Source organism: Lynx canadensis, chromosome X, assembly GCF_007474595.2.
Source record: "Lynx canadensis isolate LIC74 chromosome X, mLynCan4.pri.v2, whole genome shotgun sequence".
NCBI classification, from domain to species: domain Eukaryota; kingdom Metazoa; phylum Chordata; class Mammalia; order Carnivora; family Felidae; genus Lynx; species Lynx canadensis.
Genome location: NC_044321.2, coordinates 51600551 through 51619233, shown reverse-complemented (window position 1 = coordinate 51619233; position 18683 = coordinate 51600551). Strand labels below are relative to the sequence as shown.

Genomic DNA, 18683 nt, shown 5'->3' with positions numbered 1-18683 from the left:
ATTTTGTGAGATCATTGATTTTTTAGATAAATATTCATTTTTGCTGCTTTTGTGTTTCCTACCATATAATGGAATATTATTCAGCAATAAAAAGGAATGAAATTTTTCCATTTGCAATAACATTGCAAAGGGGAGATGGGTGAAATTGGTGATGTTGATAAAGAGTGCACTTGCTGTGATGACTACTGGGTTATGTATGGAATTGTTGAATCACTGTATGGTACACCTGAAACTAATATAACTGTATGTTAACTATACTGGAATTAAAATAAAATTTAAAAATAAAAAAAAAGTTAAAAAATAGTATGCCCTCAGAGCAGTGGTTCCCAAGTCTGGCTACTAATTGGAATCATCAAATATACTGATGGCTGTATCCCACTACTAGAGATTGTAATTTGATCTGAGGATGAGGTCTGGTCTTTTAAAACAACTTTTACAATTCCAATGTGCAGACCAATTTAGGCACCACTGGCTGAAAGTTTTCTTGTGAAGGATTTAAAGCTCACATAATACATGGTTTACTTTTCTGTGCAAGTGTGGTTCACCAAGAAGGAGACTGGTAAATGAGACAATGTGCTAGGTTCAAGACAGCCTGGAAGTCTTACCTGGGTCTGTTTCCTCATCTGTAAAACTAGCATAAGTACATTTAGGTTATAAAATTGACATGTTTCATAAGCAACAAAGTACTTCCCAACAGCTTTTGTACATATATACACTCCATCTTCACTTCACACTCCACTCCTCACTGCCTTTTGCAACAGGGTTCAAGGTAATTTCTCTGACCTTTATTGGAACTGCAATAAGTAGTAGGAAATTGGCAAGCCTGGAGTACTTCCCAATAAGGAAGCAGGACAGGGCCTGACTATCCCAGGAGGAGTCTAGAGACCCTTCACAAGAAATTCTAAAGCCCCAAGTCCAAGTGAGCCCAGGAGCATCCCATGATCAATTCAGGGCCCACCTACACTGGAAAAGTTGACCTGTAGTCCTGGAAACTGCGTAGGCAATTAAGTCAGACAGTCTTGTCCCTTGGGTAGTGTTTTCTCAAGTCCATTGCTTCCCTCCTAAAATGAGGATGGTAATATCCACTCTCCATAGGACTGAAATGAGTATGAAATGAGACCAGGATTGGAAGGTGGTCTACAGAATGTAAATTACAGTGAAGTATCTTACAACCACCCACTCATACATACTACAACAAAATATCAAGTCACAGAGAAGTCTTCCTTTTATTGGCACTGAAACAGAACATGAGTTGAGCATAAACCCCTCCAAAAAATTTTTTAAAACCCCCCAAAATACACATGCACACAAAAACCTAAATACAAAATCTAACCTTTCTTCCCAGCCTCCCTGTGAATGGGTTATTGCCCTTAAGGCAGCTAAACTGCCCTACAATTTCAGGTTTGAATTTAGCTAGTATAGGCCATATCACCAAGAGAGTGTCAATATAATTCACAGCAATGCACATGACTCCCCAAAGTCAGAATGAAGTCAGGGAGGGATCAAAGCCAAGGGCTCTGGGCTAGGGGCATTGCATGGAAGGACAGTATAACCCCTTGGGAACTGAACTCTTGGGAGAAGGCAAAATAAAAACAATGAAACAAATACCAAGTATTTTAAGAAGGGACTGTAGGACCTATAGTGACAGGTGACATCACTAATACTGAAAGCTTCTTGCAATAATGTTTCTGGCAAAATATTCTTTAATAATATAGTATATGCTTCCCAGGTGTGGGGATGGTAAGGGAATGAGGCCAAAATGATCCTGCCTCAAGACTAATATCTTCTAAGAGTGCATTAGCAAGAAACACAGAAATCAATATTGAATTAGATGCCACTAGACTATATAATACTTGTAAAAAAAAAAGAGCACACATGAAACATAGAGGAAGGGGAGGTTAATCCTGGATTGAAAGAAAGATGTTGGAGTGTAGAAGGGACCAGACCAGAGCCCCCAACATCTGTCTGGTTCACAACTTCAAGGGGCAGCACAGCTGGGGCAAGACTTGGGTAGAGGTTTGTTAAACAGAAGCAGGGCCCATTCATCACCTTGGGGTGAGGGAAAGGAGCTATTAAGGATCTCAGGGGGGTCAAGTAAACAGTGGGATCCAGGCTGAAGGCTTTTCTCACCACACTCAGCATCTTCTACCCACTCACCAATTGAACCAACTGGCATCAAGCTCCAGAGCTCACCATACTAAGGCATGGATGGCCCTGAAGCAGGAATGGTGGCCCACATAGCTCTGATGGAAGCTCTGATGAAAGAAGTGACCTTAGAACCCTGGCAGAAAAAATACTGAAGCCCAGTGTGAACATTTCCTCCCTTTGGCAAGAGTGCTGGATGGGACTGGCTAGGTTTTTGGGTAACCATCCCTACCATTCTAGCTGGAGGGAATTTGGGGGTTGGAGTGGGGAGGGGCAGATCCCACGAAGGAAGGAACTCAGAATAATACATTTTCCGCCCATAAAGCTCACTTGAAACAAGCCTAGGCTCCTATAAAACATTAGGGTAGGCTCTCCTATCCAGCCTTGCCTGAAGTGAATGGCCAACAGCCTTCTAAGACGTTGGTGAAGTCTCTTGAAGGTACTGTCTCCTGCCATCTCACCATGGGGAGAAACTGAATTCCTAAACTCAGGGATAAAACTTATTAGAACTGAGTTTGTAGCAGGCCCCATCTGGGAGGTATAGAGAAGAATGACTGAACATCTTTTTAGCTTCCAATCATTATAAAGCCTAAATAACTCTAGAAGAAGTGGGAATTGGAAGGGCTAATCCTAGGTCATTTGACATCCTAGAGCATATACTCAGGGCCGTGCCTCCTTTCCTAAACCATGTGATTTTCTGCAAATCACAGGACCCTGAAAAGGAAGGCAGTCTGTGGCAGGGGTGTGGGGGTTATTTTTCAACCAATACCACACTTCACCCCTACAGAACAACAGTAAATGAGGGGGTATTTCCCAAATCAAGTGCGAAGTGCCTCTGAGCTAGGGAAGTGGTCTTTTCCTGTAAGCTATATTAAATGGGACAGAGGGAAAGAGGGTCCAATTGGCACCATTGTGGGCCATTTACTTGTCCAAGGAAGTGAGTGGGAGCTGAGGGGCTAGGTTTGGTCCCATGGCTACACTGAATGCTTGGCATGACTCCAGGGCTGTTCTAGTTAGTGGCTTCAGCACAGTGTGAGTTAGGCAGGAGTAAAAGAGTGTGGGGGCAAGGAAGAAGGGAGGAGGGGTCCCTACAGTTGGGGTGACCATTACATCGACTCAAATTCATCAATGCGCTGCTTGGTATTGCCCTGCCGGATCTGACGCAAGGTCTTGTATTTGTCTCGGCCAAGTCGCATGTTCTCAGCATGTATCATGTCATTGGCAGTCTTCTTGGACTCATCGCGGGCATTGGCCAGTTCTGAAGTGAGGGCCTGTGCAGGTGTAAGGGGATGAGGGGTTAATGGCTTGATCTAACTTTACCTTCCCTTAAGCAGATTCTCTCTCTCTACCCCCCTCCACACACATTCACCCCTCTTTTTCTATATACACTAACACATACACATACAAACACACACACACACACACACACACACGTTTGTTGAGGACCATTTTCAGCCCTGTTGGGACTGCAGTGGAGCAAAAATAAAACAAACCCCCCACAAACTTAGGGGACCAATTGATTGATGGCAGGTATTCTCTAAGAGTAGAATAATGGTAGAAATCAGGTCAGGGTATTTTCTGAATACAAAAGTTAAATGGAGTATGGGGCAAAAAGAAAAAAACAAGGAATAGGGGGCCAGGTCTGATGAGTAAGTGATGGGTGCCTACCCTTAAAGCTCTTGTCATAGAAAGGCTCAGCCTCCCACACTCCACTGAGACAGGCTCCTCTACCTAACTCCCATGATGATCTAGAGAATGCACATGGTATCTTTGACCCTTTGGCCCTGCCAAGATACCTTCAGATGCTTCTGCACACGCTCATTCTTCTCTGCCTCAGTGGTACGTTCCTCCTCACTGCGGTCCTTGGCCATGGCATCAGCCCGCAGGTCAGCACTGGCCTCTGCCCCATTCTCATCCTGCTCATCCTGCTCATTCTCAGCAGGCTCGGCTACATGAGGTGTACTCATAGCAGTCTTCAACTCAGCACGGGTCTTCTCCAAATCTTCTTGTACCATCTGAGCCTGTCCAGTAACAGAGGGAAAGAAAGACCAGCAGTCAGACCAGGCTAACTTGTGGCATCCTACATGTGCATAGACTAGCCCAGAAGGAGGCAGGCATCAGGTAGTCCAAGTCACTTTGTCTTTAGTTTCTGCAGCTGTATAATAGGAGCAATTTACTAATGTCCTGGTGTATTAGAGAATTCTGGGAAGTATTTGAGAAAGCCTTGAGCTCTTTCTCCCATGATGCCTGCTGTCAAGGAGGGATGGAAGGGGTAAGGAGCCCAAATCTGAGGAATCTAAGGAACTGAAACTTATTCATATAGTACTCTTTCCCATAATGCTTTGCTCTGGGCACTGTGTCTCACCTTCTGCTGCCATTCCACAGCTTCACTTTCCTTCTTCTGTCGGGCCATCTCCAGCTGGGAGATTCGAGCTGTCAACTCTGCCATTTCCAAGGCCTATGGATAAATTGGAAGGTTGTGAGAGCTGAGCCTTCTGGTCCTCAGGCCCCAGGTATCTTCAACACCAGTTCCCCTGGGGAACAAATAGGGAACCTGCTGTTCCACTTGCTTGCTGTTCTGGAGCCTCTTTTTACCACACCTCCTCCAGGAAGCCTGGAAGACCACTCCTATTCTCAGATCTACTATTCTTTAACTCCAAATCACTTCCATATAAGTCAGAGATCCCCATCTAGACTATAGACCTCCTAAAGACAAACATGTCATTTCTCTCTTCTTCATCTCTTTCTCTCTCTCTCTCTCTTTCCTCTCTCCCCCTCTCCCTCCTTCCTTCTATCCCTCTCCCTCTCAATTTCTCTTACATACACTACTGCCCACTGCATAGTTAGGGCCTCCATAAAGCTTTGGAGATCACTGTGTCACTAGCTAAAGTACCAGAACCTTTCCTGTTTTCCTAGAATGCTCAGGGTTTCCACTAAGACTCCTCCCAGGACAAGTATAGGAAAGACACTGTAGTGTCACAAGACGATCTGAACAAGGGAAAAAGCCTATACACACCCTCATACCTTGGACAGGTATCCTAGAGGAAACTTCCCTCTGCTAACTAGGTCTTAGTTCCTGCACTCTCACTCCAAACAGTACAAGGGAAGAACATATATCAAGGAATTTGGGCCACAGGTTCTTAATTTCTGAGTCACAGAACCCTTGGAAACATGATAAAAGTAAGGATGCTAACCCTCCTCCCTGATAAATGCATAGACACATAGTTTTACATATGATTTAGAGAGCAAACCCTTCAAAGAGAGGCAAAAATGGGTTCTTATCCTTATTCAGTGACATTGTGTGACCTTTGACAAGTCTCCTAAACCTCCTTGAGCCCTAATTTCCTTATCTGGGCATAGTATCTGTATGGGTTAACCTCATAGGGTTATTGGAGAGGAAATAAGAAAATAAGGGGAAAGGAAAAGTCATGAGCATAACTTGTAACACACAGGCAGTCAATTAAGTGTAAATCCCTTCGCTTCTTTCCTCCCTCCCTTTCCTTTGTCAGGTCATCAGCTCAGATACCCAAGGGCTAAGAAGAAAGTAGAATAAAAGTAAGGGTAACGGAAGACAGTTTGCAAAGATTTCTGGGCCACACCAATGACTTTGCATCTTGCTTCTGAATAAGCCATCTGCTGGGGGCCCATAGACTGGCACCCTGCTGGAAGAAGCCAGCCCTGCAGTCAAGGGTAACTGTGAACAGGTAGGCAGACAGAGAAGAAAATTCAGGTACCACAATCCTAGCCCATTTGGTAGCTTTACCAGCTGTTCCTGGGTCTTCTTCTGATCCTGAGAGGCCTGCAACAGGGCTTCCTTGGCTTCTTCAGCTTCTTGACGCTCTTTGGCTAGTTTTTCAGCCTCACTCTGGGCACGCTTCCGCTCCTGCTCAAGCTCCAGAGCCCTGCGGGTCTGTTCTTCCAGTTCTGGAAAGAGAAGAAGGGGGAAAAGTGGTGAAGAGTGCAGATATGAAGAAGAAATACCTAGTTTCCCTTCTGGAGATGCTTCACCCTAGAGCACAGCTGGCAGAAAGTTCTAGGCACTCTTCCTCTTGCCCAATCTTTCATCTATCTGTAGCCATATATGGATTATACAGCCTGAGTCTGCAGCTCAGGCAGAAGGGTCTCCAGCTCATAAAGTCAGGCTCTAGGAAAACCCAGTCTCAAAAATGACTCTAAGCCTCACCATGCTGAGCCTTCTTAGTCTGTTCCTCAATCTGCTTCAGTCTCTCCATCAGTTCCTCCTTTTCCCGTTCGATCTTCTCCTTCTCCTTTTCTGCCATCTCACGCTTCTTCTTCTCATTTTCCAGCAGAGCACTAAGAACAGAGAAAGGATGGAATAGTATATCAAGGTTACATGGAAAGGCCCCAAGTCTCCCTTGCTCTTGACCCTCAGCCCCTACCACACTTAGAGCTTGTGAGTTGGGAACACATTGCCTTATCTCCACATTTTTGTCTTCACATCATAGCCCCATGTGGGCCAGTATACTCAGGACCCTGTCAGTTTGTCCCTGAGTCAGGAGATCCAACCTGGACTCCCAGCTCTACTAGTAACCAATGGGTAACCAGTGGGTAACCTTAGCTATGTCACTTCTTTGTTCTTGTTCTCAGTATCCCATCTGTAAAATGGCCTATTTGTCCTGCCTTGTCTACCTCATAGTTATAGGGAGTCAAGTTTTGACTCTGCTAGGATACTGTGCTTCAAGTCCAATAATCTCTATGGCTAGGGTATCAGTCCTTAGGCTTAACTCTGCTTGCCCTCTGAAGCCCAGCTCTAGGCTCTCTTTTTCCCCAGAATGTGTTGCAAATCGAGAACAAGTATTCACTTTTTCTTGTCCCAATACCTCTTTAAAGAGGTTGCTTCTCACTCTAGCCTAGATGTCTTTTCTTTTTCTGGGCCCTCAGAATACTTGTCCTATCCTTCTCCCCATCTTTCCCCTTTATTATTTTTCTCCACAGCACTTATTACCATCTCACATACTGTTTAATTTGCTTATTTGTTCTGCCTCTTCCCACTAGAATATCAGCTTCCTGAGAGCAGAGATTTTTGTTTTTTTTCACTGCTCAATAATTATTGAGTGAAAAGATGACCCAGCCTTTGTACCTTCAACAGTTATGTACATACTGTTTTTTTTTCTCTTTATCCTACAAGACTATATATAAGGTCCTTGAGGGAAGGTTACTGTCAGATCCAGCTCTGTGAACTGCCCCCAATCTCAGTAAAATTTTTTTGAATAAGAACCATGGTGTCTAACGTCTCAGACATGAACTCATTTATATTAGAAGCTTCTTGAGGATCCAAACTCTTTATGACAGAGTACCTACTAGAGCAGTGCTCTCAAACCTTGAAATGTATAGCAATCACCTGGGATCTCATTTTTTAAATAAACCTATTGAGGTGAAATTCATATAATAGTAACCATTATAAAGCAAACAATTTGGTGGCACTTACTACATTCACAATGTTGTATATTTGCCACTTCTATCTAGTTCAAAAACATTTTCATCACTCCAAAACAAAAGCCTATATCCATTAAGCAAGTCTCTTCCTATCTCTCCTCCCCATAGCCCCTAATAACCACCAACTTGCATTCTGCCTCTACAGATTTATCTATTCTAGATATTTCATATAAATGGGATCATACAGTATGTGAACTTTGTGTCTGGTTTCTTTCACTTAGCATAATGTTACAGAGGTTCATAAACATTGCAATATGTATCAGTACTTCATTCCTTTTTACAGCTGAATAATATTCCATTGTATGGTTGTACAATTTGTGTATCCATTCATCGGTTGGGCATTTGGACTGTTTCTACCTTTTGGATATGAACACTTGTGTACATGTACTCTTTAAGTTTATTTACTTTTGAGGGAGAGAGAGAGAAAGTGTGAGTAGGGGAGGGGCAGAGAGAGAGGGAGAGAGGGAGAGAGGGAGAATCCCAAGGAGGCTCCACACTCTTAGTGTAGAGACAGATGCTTACCTGACTGAGCCACCCTGGCGACCCACATGTACTCTTTTCAACACTTTTGAGTATATACCTAGTAGTGGAGTTGTGGGATCATATGATAATTCTGTTTATTTTTTAATTTTTTAAAATAGTTATTTTTGAGAGGGAGAGAGACATATTGTTAGCACGGGAGGGGTAGAGAGAGAGAGAGGGAGATACAGAATCTGAGGCAGGATCCAGGCTCTGAACTGTCAGCACAGAGTCCAATGCAGGGCTTGAAACCATGAACTGCAAGATCATGACCTGAGCAGAGGTCAGAGAGTCAACCGACTGAGCGACCCAGGTGCCCCTCATGTGGTAATTCTATGTTACACTTTTTGAGAAACCACCAAACTATTTTCCACAGTAGCTGAAACATTTTACATTTCTACCAGTAATTTACATGAGTTTCAATTTCTCCACATGCTTGACAATGCTATTATTTTCTATATTGATTTATTTACTTATTCTATATTAGTGAGTTATCAAGTGCTACCTCATTGTAGTTTTGATTTGCATTTCCCTAATAGACTAAGGATGTTTTCATGTGCCTGGTGGCTTCTTTGGAGAACTGATCACCTAGGATCTTAAGATGCAGATTCTGAGTCAGTAGATCTGGGGTAGGGTCTCAGATTCTGACTTTCTAATAAGTTCCCAAGTAGATGTTGATGTTGCTGAGCTTTGCTACACTTTCAATAACAAAGGGGTTACAGAGAGAGTACAGGGGCTTCATAAGGAAAATTCTGGTGGCTCTTCCTAATTCCACTCAAAAATCCCTACAGAATCCATGTTTAAATGTGCATGAAAAGTTTCTGCTAATGCCACCACACTGGTCAGATAATCTGGAGCAACCCAGAGTCTGCATAGAAGAGCAACAACATTAAGGTCAAAGACAATGTGGAACTATGAAATCCTTCATAAGCCTCTGAAATCCTAGGCTTCTAATGCCTGCTTCCTGGGTAAAGGGATGCCTGAGACTTGAGAAAGTGTCAGACCTGTACAGCTCCCTCTCTCTACCTATCCAAGGATGGCTTCATATCTTTGTTTTTTGTTTTTGTTTTTGTTTTTGTTTTTTATAATTTGACACCTTTGAGAAGTTTCTTTTCCCCAGCCCCAGCCTCCACTCCACTCCAGTTCCACAGAACCTACCGTTCCATCTGTTTCTGGTGCTTTTCCTCCCGGGCCTGTGCCTTCATCTGCTGCACCTCAATGGTGTCAGGCTTGCGGCGGCGCATGTATAGTTCATGGTTCCCCATGCACAGGGCCAAGATACGCTTGTTAATCCGCAGCCGGGGAGCATAAAAGACAAAGTCCTGATGGGAAACCAATAATAAAAATGAATTTTAAGGGACAGATGAAGGTAAGCTTTTGCTTTTTGAAAAGCTAAGTCCAAAAGCATAGGAAAGGTTTTTTAGCCCAATTTTCTCATGTTAGAAATAGGAAAATTAATTATCAGAGTGGTGAAGTGACATAGCAAGCTAGCAACAGACCCAGGACTAGAACCCAGGTTTTTTGTCTCTGAAAACTACCAAACTACAATTTCTTGCAACTTGTGCTTATGAAAGCATCCTAAAATACCCTCAATCTAATTGAAAGATAGGAACTGACTACATCTGCTAATCAGGGATCCTGCTGAATCTCAGGGGCCTCTTTTAGAGACCCAATAACCCCTACATAACACACTGGTGAGTGCAGTATGGGTGGCTGGACTGTTTCTGTAATCTCCTAAAAGCACATCCGAGACACAGCCCCTTAAATTATTTTTGGAATAAGGCAAGTTGTAAATACATACATGAATACCTAAATCTCCTTAACATTGACTGTCCTAGCTGTCCTTTTTTTAAAAGAAGCCCTTGATCTCAGCTGGCTTTATTACTTACCTTTTTCTTATGAAAGTTGAACACAGCAGCAGTTTCAATAAACACACACACACACACACAAGTTGTGTGAGTCTGAGTTTGTTATTACAGATACCACTGGACCAAGATTATCAGATAATGGATTAACTACTAGCTCCTCTGCCACTGAACCCAAACTACTAGTGTATAAGCTACTATATAGCTTAGTGTGCAGTGGAAGGAGCACAGGCTCTAGAAGTCAAATAACTTAGGTATAAATCCCAGATTTACCATTTTTAGTTGTGTGATCTTGGGCAAATCACTCCATCTCTCCGAAACTCAGTTTAATCAGTTATAAAATTGGTATGCTACTACCTGACAATGCTGTTGAGGGTTAAATGAGATTATATATATATATATATATATATATATATATAGTGCCTAGCAGCAGAAGTTCAGAGACCTCAAGGCTGGAGAAGAATGATTGAGGCCTCATAAGAATGGTCTGGCTGGGCATGGCCATTGACCTTGTTGCACATGAGGTACACCAAAAGAGGAGACTCTTTTTTGTTTTTTTGTTTTCTATCTTACTCCCAATCACCAGCTTTCCAGTCTTATTAGCCACAGGCAACTGAAAGGGTGAAAAGTATAATGAGGATATTAAAGGAATGAATGGACCCAAAGCCCTTTCTTGTTCTTGGGTTATTGTGGAGATAAGTCTTGAGAGAACAGCAGCAAAGTAACACCAAAAAACAAGTTTGGAGGATCATCTTTGGATCTGAACTTCCGACTCTATTCTTTCTTTAAAATTAAAAATAGGCCAAAGTACATGAAAAGTTTAACTTTCTGGAGCCTAGATGCTTTAAAAAACAGATACACTCTCTGTTTCCACCCCTAGAGCATCAGGGCAGCAGAAGACAGTGGCTAAGAGGCAGCATTTAGACTGCCTATGGCTCTCCCTCATCCATGCTTCTCCTGAGACACAGGTAGCAGGGCGGCACCAGCTACAGGATGCCTGTTAGCCATGTCTTGGCATCAAAATCCCCTTCCGGTGCCAATCTCCTTTTGTGCCTCCTCCCCCCTACAAAAAAAAAAAAAGCCAGAAAAATGAGAGCAAGATGGTATGGTTGCTCCTAGCATTATCAAGGTCTTGGTAAGTACCTGTCTTGGCCAGTAGGAGGAATCACTTACCGGGGCTTTTTTGTCAATGGGCTTGATGACAAATTTCTTGTCATTGAAAGAAATGTTTCTGATTTCACTCCAGGGAAAGCCTATCTTGGGAGTCAGTCTGTAGAGAACAAGAACATCAGGACAAGGGAAAGATAAGAAGGACATAGAGGGTTGGTGGTTTGCCCTCCACGCCTCCAGCTTCTTCCTTAAGGAGGTAGATCCAGTGTTATCCTATGCCATGAGGTCAGATGCCAGTATTGAGGGTGCACAAAAGACCTCCTGATACTACAACCAACATATTATTCCTTGTCCCAATCTTTGAGGTTTGTTTTTCTTTTTTTGTATTTTTTGTTGAGGCATGGACCTTATAAAAATCTCTCACAAGAATCTCCAGCCCTATTTTATTGGGACTCTTCCTCTCGAGGTTGTAACAGCTGGGAGAATGTAAACAATGAGCTCTAAGATTCAGAAATTACATGGAACAATAATTTATTATATCCATCCTCACCAAGGGCAGACAAAAGGGAAAAAATAAGCAAGTGAGATATGTTTGTAGCAAGAGGGATTATAGGCCAAAAGGTATTTAATCGTCATATGGGAATGGGATTAATTATAAACCCTCACAAGGTAGGTTCTAGGCTAGTGCTGTCCAATGGAAATATAATGAGAACCACACATGTAATTTTAAATTTTCTAATAGCTACATGAAAATAAGTAAAAAGAAATATGGTGGAATTAAATATAATAACAGTTCATTTAACCCAGTATATCCAAAATACTATCATTTGAACATGTAGATTAATATTAAAAAATATTAATGAGACATTCTACATTCTGTATTTCACACTAAGTCTCTAAAGTATGGTGTATAGTTTATACTTATAACATATCTTAATTCAAGAGTAGCCACATTTCAAAGTGCTTAATAGCCACATGTGGCCAGTGACTACTGTAGTAGACACTGCAAATCTAGTCAATGCAAGATCTAGAGGCCTGGGAGGTTGTGCAAACATTTGGGCTGATCTAAACTAGGTAGAAAAAGGTGGGACCCAGGTGGGACCCAGGAGGTACAGTCCTACTTCATCATGAGCCCTAGGTGTCAGAGTGGCCCAAATAAACTAAGAGACCTCTGAGATATACCTGTCATTCTGCTCATAGATGTTGAGACCTAGAGCATCCACCCCCAGCCACAGCTCTGAGCCTTTCTTGTTCTTGATGCTGAAGTAGTTCACACCATACATCTCCAGGTCCTGGGCAATCTTCAGATACTCTAGGACAGCATCTTCCCTAAATGACAGATATGGAGGTGTTACAGAGGGGAGCCTATGAATTAGACCCAGGAAGACAGCATCCCTGTTCTGCACTTATGACAAGAATGTTCTTAGCAGAGCCCAGATGGTGTGGTGATGGCAAAATGAGAAGATTTATTCCTGAACTAGACAACACCTAAATGATTTACTATGTTTAGAGAGCTCCTTCCCCATTTCTTTGTTGGGAAGAAGCCCTTGGTACCCCAGAAGTTCTCCCAGGGATACTGAGGTCCCTTTCATTTCTTTACAGTCAAAACTGTTTGGGCTAACAGTTGCCATCATTCACAAAAATAATCCTGATTTGCCTTCTATCTCTACTTTCCCCTATAAATTGCATTCCTGTCCCTTTACCTCCAACATCTCCAGTGTCTTTAGTCTTTTGTCTCTTTTCCCCCACAACCTACTCTCATTCTCCCTAAAAAAAAGCAGTAGAACCCATAGTTTCCAGGGCAGGCTTACCTAAGCATGCCCCGGTGCTCCTCATGCCACACCTGGATCCGCTCCTCCCACTGGTCCTTGTTGAGTTTATGCTGCTCCAGGACCCTGGAAACACAACAGATAGTAGTTTCAAGCACAAAACCCAAATGAAGGAGTAAAAGGGAGCTCACTTAGCTCTCTGAAGGGTTGATGCAAAGAAAATATGGAAGTCAGCCCACTGAAGTCATATTGGAAGTAGATGGAAATTACAGCAGGAGGTATTAATTAGACATAGGGAACTGCCTGAGATGTAGGAGGGTTACAATAATGGGTGGAAAACAAAGACAATGGAAACACCTTCCTTTGTAGTTTTAACCAAAAAATCCAATACTAAGGGGGTACCTGGGTGGCTCAGTTGGTTAAGTGTCCAACTCTTGATTTCGGCTCAGGCCATAAACTCACATTGTGAGATTGAGCCCTGTGTCAGGCTCCATGCTGGGAGTGGAGCCTGCTTAAGATCCTCTCTCTCCATCCCCCTCTGCCTGCTTCTCTCTCTCTCCCTCCCTCTCCCTCTCTCTCTCTCTCTCTCAAACACACACACACACACACACACACACACACACAATAATATGTTGTGGTCTCCAAGTAGGGCAGTAATGTATCAAGAGTCTGTGCTGAATTGAGAGGCTAAGAGTCAGGACACTCTCTCCTAGATCCCTGTGGGACCAATAGTTTGTGTTTATGAGAAAATTGCTCAGGGATGAGATCACAGCCCGTGTGATCAGAGAACTGAGCCCAAATAGCTTTGGAAGAAACTAACAGGCTCAACTTCCCAGATGTACTACATCATAAACAAGACTTGTATTAACTTTTTTATGTTTATTTATTTGAGAGAGAGAGAGAGAGAGAGAGAGAGAGAGAGAGGCAGAGAGAGAGGGAGACACACAGAATCAGAAGCAGGCTCCAGGTTCTGAGCTGTCAGCACAGAGCCTGATGCAACAACAAACCAACAAACTGCAAGATCATAACCTGAGCTGAAGTCAGATGCTTAAACCGACTGAGCCACCCCGGTCCCCCAAGACTTGTTTTAAATATGCCATCTCAGACATCAAAGCAGTGATCAGGTAGAGTTCCAGGGAACAACCACTATCCCTAACACTTTCAGGTAAGTTGTGCATATGCCACAGCTCCAGTGGGACTGAGGATCCCAGAATCAAGAACTTTCCCTTCTATCCGAAAGCTTATGAAAATGGCCATTGGATGCAGTAGGGAAAAAAACAGGGTTAAAAATTCAAAAGACTAGGGCTCCAGGTCTGATTCTGTTTCAAATGAGCTGTGAGAGATCTGGCAATTCATAGTGAGTGCCCCTGCTCTATTTCCTTAGCCAGGAAATAAGTATAATGCCTGCCTTATTCATTTTATGTGTTGTCGCGATGCTAAAACAAAAATAATGAATGTTTGAGAGCATTCAGCTTTGATGTTTATAAAAGCAGAAATCTCTATACACTGGCTGTCAATATTAAAAGACTGTTGGAACTCCCCCACATCCTGGCTTGGGTATTTCTCTCTCTCCTCTGTGAACCTCTGATACAAGAGGTCTAAATCAGTGGAAAGGATTGAGAAAATGGAACCAGGATAGGATATGTCAAGCTGTCTCTGGTAATCCATACAAGCACCTGTTTCCAGAGTAAAGAAGTTCTGTAATCAGGCAGAGAGGGAAAAAAAAAACTTTTTATTTTGAGAGTCAGAGAGACAATAGGGTATGGCGCCATATGCAAATATGTCTCTCTGAGCAGCATAAGATGGTCCTCAGACAGACCCTAGTGGAAAGGAACAGATCTGGCAGTCCCTGTGTAATAGAGATTGGTCAGCCATGGACTGCAGCCCCCTCCCGCCAAAGGCACCACCTTACCTCTGTGGCAGCAACTTGTCCCCAGCCAAGTAGCCAGACTTGTGGACTTCCTTATTGAAGTCACCATATTTAGACTGGACAGCATAGGAGGCCAGCAGCACAGCAGTCTCAGGTGGGCAGTAAATATCATCATTGAGAATGCCCTCCTTCACTTGCAGGAAGAACAGGCGCTGGGTGATGTCCTGGATCAATTCCTCAGATACATCCTCAGGGTAGAACTTAGCTCGGAACTTGAAGAGTAGAGGGCTTTCCTTCCGCACATCCTGGGCAGTCACCTGGGAATAATAAGAGATTATGGGCTCTCAAAAAAATATTTTGGCTGTAGGATGGGGAGAAACACTGAAAGGTCATCAATTTGGGTAATCCCAAAGAGCCAGGGGACAATTGTTTTGGTAATTCAGAAAGGAGACACATTGCTTTCACTTGGGGACCCAATCCCATGTCCGTAATTGCTTCCCTTCAGAGATTCCTTCCTGAAATGACCTAAGACCCACTAATGATCATAAGCCTTTAAGATCCCACCATCTGACAATATATCCAACTGCCCCCAAATTTTGAGGTTAGGCTTAAGAAAGCTCCTCTTTTAAGTCTCCCACAACACTGTAAGTTAGCAAAGTAAAAACCAGTATGTATCATTGAGCCCTGGAAATTGGCTAGGCAAGATAACAAACTAGAATGCTTTTTAAACCTGAAGTTGGCTCTTGAGAGCTCCACATTTGCCCAGCAAATGTCTCCACTCCTCTGGAAAAGAAGACTTTGCCAGCAGAGGGTGGGGCACCTATCCCCTAGACACAATCAGAAACACAAGCCACAGGACATTGGAAATCCCCAAGGACAAAGTTGGGAAGTTTGAGGATACTGAGATGGAGGACTACCATGTTCCTGCAGAGATACTGCATGGAGGTGATGAGCTTGAGTGGACATATACTCAAATCATCTCATTTGGAGTTCGACTGAGATAGAAAATGAAGAAAGAATGGGTTAGATGATGGGTATTATGGAGGGTACTTGTTATGAGCACCAGGTGTTGTATGTAAATAATGAATCACTAAATTCTTCACCTGAAAATAATATTACACTGTATGTTAACTAGCTGCAATTTATGAACTTGGAGGAAAAAATATGTGCTAATAAACTTATGTGTAGATGCCTATAGAGGAAAAATAGAAAATCAAGAAAGAGGGAAGCATCTGTATGGAAGTTAGGTATGAGTTGACAGGTGGAGCAGGGACAAAATAAGATTAGGAGACCCTCAAGATTCTTTCCAGTTCAAGAGTCAGTAATTCTCTTTTAAACAATCCTCCTAAAGCCCTTGAGTTTGGCAAGAAAAAATAGGATGCTAATCCCCTCTTGAAAAGGCATTAATGGCTGTGGTCTAAAACAAGTCAAAGTTTAAGACAGAGCTCCCAGGAAAAAAGAAAGGGTCTCTCCATCCTTGGACGTTGGCCATTCTCACTGTTAAAAGTCTAAGTGGAGACAGAGCAAGAGCTCTGCCTTGGCTGAGGTCCTCTGCCTTTATTCTGATCTAGTGGTCAATGGACCACCCCAGTGGTGAAAAACACAGCCCAGAATTTTCCAGCTAGCACATATTACCCCATGAATAAGATGTAATGGAGAAATGAATTCCAAACCCAACAATGGGGTAAACAGTTACCTTTTTATTGAGTTTCAGCCAAGTAGCGAAACTTTTAGTGTCCTGGTACTGCAGACCAAAGAACCAAACTTCCCTCAGGCCAATAGTTTTTACCACCTAGAAAAGAAAATAAAAAGCAACAACTGATTGAATACATACTTTGTGCCAGGGACAGAGGATACAAAAGTCCAACATGGTCCCTGAATTTATTTTTTTTCCAAGTTTTTATTTAAATTCAAGTTAGTTAACATACAGTGTAATATTGGTTTCAGGAGTAGAGTTTAGTGATTTATCACTTACACAGTAACACCCAGGGCTCATCACAAGTGCCTCCTAATGCCCATCACGCATTTAACCCATCCCCCCACCCACCTCCCCCCTAGCAACCCTCAGTTTGTTCTCTATAGTTAAGAGTCTCTTATGGTTTGCCTCTCTCTCTGTTTTTCTCTTATTTTATTTTTCCTTCCCTTCCCCCATGTTCATCTGTTTGTTTCTTAAATTCCACATATGAGTGAAATCATATGGTATTTGTCTTTTTGTGACTGACTTATTTCGCTTAGCATAATACATTCTAGTTCCATCCACATCACTGCAAATGGCAAGATTTCGTTTTTCATGGCTGAGTAATATTCCACTATATATTTATATTTATATTTATATTTATATATATATATGTTCCACTATATATGATATATATATGTATATATATACACACATATATATATATCATATCTTCTTTATCCATTCATCAGTTGATTGGTCCCTGACTTTATTTTTTTTTAATTAAAAAAATATTTATTTGAGAGAGATAGTACAAGTGGGGGAGGGGCAGAAAGAGAGGGAGACAGAGAATCACAAGCAGGCTCTGCACTGTCAACACAGAGCCCGACATGGGGCTCGAACTCATGAATCCGTGAGATCATGTCCTGAGCAGAAACAAAGTGTCAGATACTTAACCAGCTGAGCCACCCAGGCGCCCCTGGTCCCTGATTTTAAAGTACATAAGGTGTCCAGGGTCTGGCAAGGAAATACACTTGGGCAGCAGTCAAGAAATGATGTCAGCATCTCTTTTGCACAAGATACTTCCGCTGAGGTAGGGAACAGGTCTATTACTTATAACCACTACCACACATCAAAAACGTTATATCCATTATCTTCTTTGATTTTCACAAGCCCTGTGATATATTTACAATTAGCCCAATTTTATAGTGAAAATAAGGTTGCAAGAAGTGAAAGTTCAGTTAGTGAGTAGCAGAATCCAGTCTGTTTGACTCCAAACACATTCAAATCCAGTGCTTTCTGCCACTTCTTCCCTCTATGATGTCATGTGCCTTTCCACTCCCAGGATGAATTAAAGGCTGGAAGTAGAAATTGTTGGTTTAACTCCTATATCTTGTTCTGCTGGATTGTTCCTTTATCTTTAGCAAGTAGGAATATTCCCACACTCTTTTAACTGAGTCCCATTTACAATGCCCAAGAAATAATGTTTGGGGAGACATAACAGGCATTGTGGTATCTATATACTCCAAAGATGTGCTGTGTCTGGGTGCTGAGATGCTTCTTTCCAGCCCTGATTTGAGGCTATTCATGATTCCCCTTACCACTCACACAGGTTGAGAGTGGGAAAGAGGGTAGAAACATGGTGAGTACCTCAGTATGTATAGTGGCTAAGGGGCCCGTTGTGTCGTGGGCCTTGTGGCTGAGAAATGGGTAGGAAAGGGAGAGCAGCCAGGAGATGGGGTTTGTTTTCCAGTCCCTGACATTAGCATTTTAATGGTTCTAGCTGGCAGCTGAACCCAGAATGGTCATCACTGGAGATGGAGGCAATAAAGTTGAGCCACACCCTAATTGGTTATGCTGACTACCTTGAGGCATGGGCAGGGGAGATAGGAGAGTGAGGTGAAGAAATGTACCTGGAGACAGAAACAGGGAAGAAAAACCCAATATTTCTAATATCCTTCCTTGTGAACAAATCATATATTCCCTCAAAACACACACACACACACACACACACACACACACACACAAACACACCTCCACGTATCCACAAAGTTTCTACTAGGCACCCGAAGCCAGGCCCCATAGTCACTCCCGAAGCTTATAATCTAGAACTTCAGAGGCCCCAAGGAAAAAGGATCTCATATCTATTAAGTAACTATTATGTACCAGGTACTGAACACTGAAAAACCCTGAGATAGCTATTATCTCCATTTTATAAATGAAGAAACAAAAGCTTATGGGGCAACCTGCCTACAACCATAAAGCCTAGACTA

At 42.6% G+C, this 18683-nt stretch overlaps 1 protein-coding gene across 1 annotated transcript in view; it reads right to left on the bottom strand.

The window, feature by feature from the left end:
* Nucleotides 1–1202: 1202 nt before the first annotated feature.
* The window catches only part of MSN (moesin), a 65611-nt gene continuing 48130 nt past the window's right edge, over nucleotides 1203–18683 (bottom strand). Inside the window, exons 3-13 of the mRNA XM_030304656.2 lie at nucleotides 16432–16527; nucleotides 14778–15052; nucleotides 12908–12991; nucleotides 12279–12425; nucleotides 11160–11256; nucleotides 9280–9443; nucleotides 6329–6459; nucleotides 5909–6069; nucleotides 4511–4603; nucleotides 3942–4166; nucleotides 1203–3416 (exon numbers count right to left, since the gene is read on the bottom strand). Coding sequence (XP_030160516.1) covers nucleotides 3252–3416; nucleotides 3942–4166; nucleotides 4511–4603; nucleotides 5909–6069; nucleotides 6329–6459; nucleotides 9280–9443; nucleotides 11160–11256; nucleotides 12279–12425; nucleotides 12908–12991; nucleotides 14778–15052; nucleotides 16432–16527 — 1638 coding nt within the window. The 3' untranslated portion in view covers nucleotides 1203–3251. The remainder of the gene's footprint in view (nucleotides 3417–3941; nucleotides 4167–4510; nucleotides 4604–5908; nucleotides 6070–6328; nucleotides 6460–9279; nucleotides 9444–11159; nucleotides 11257–12278; nucleotides 12426–12907; nucleotides 12992–14777; nucleotides 15053–16431; nucleotides 16528–18683) is intronic.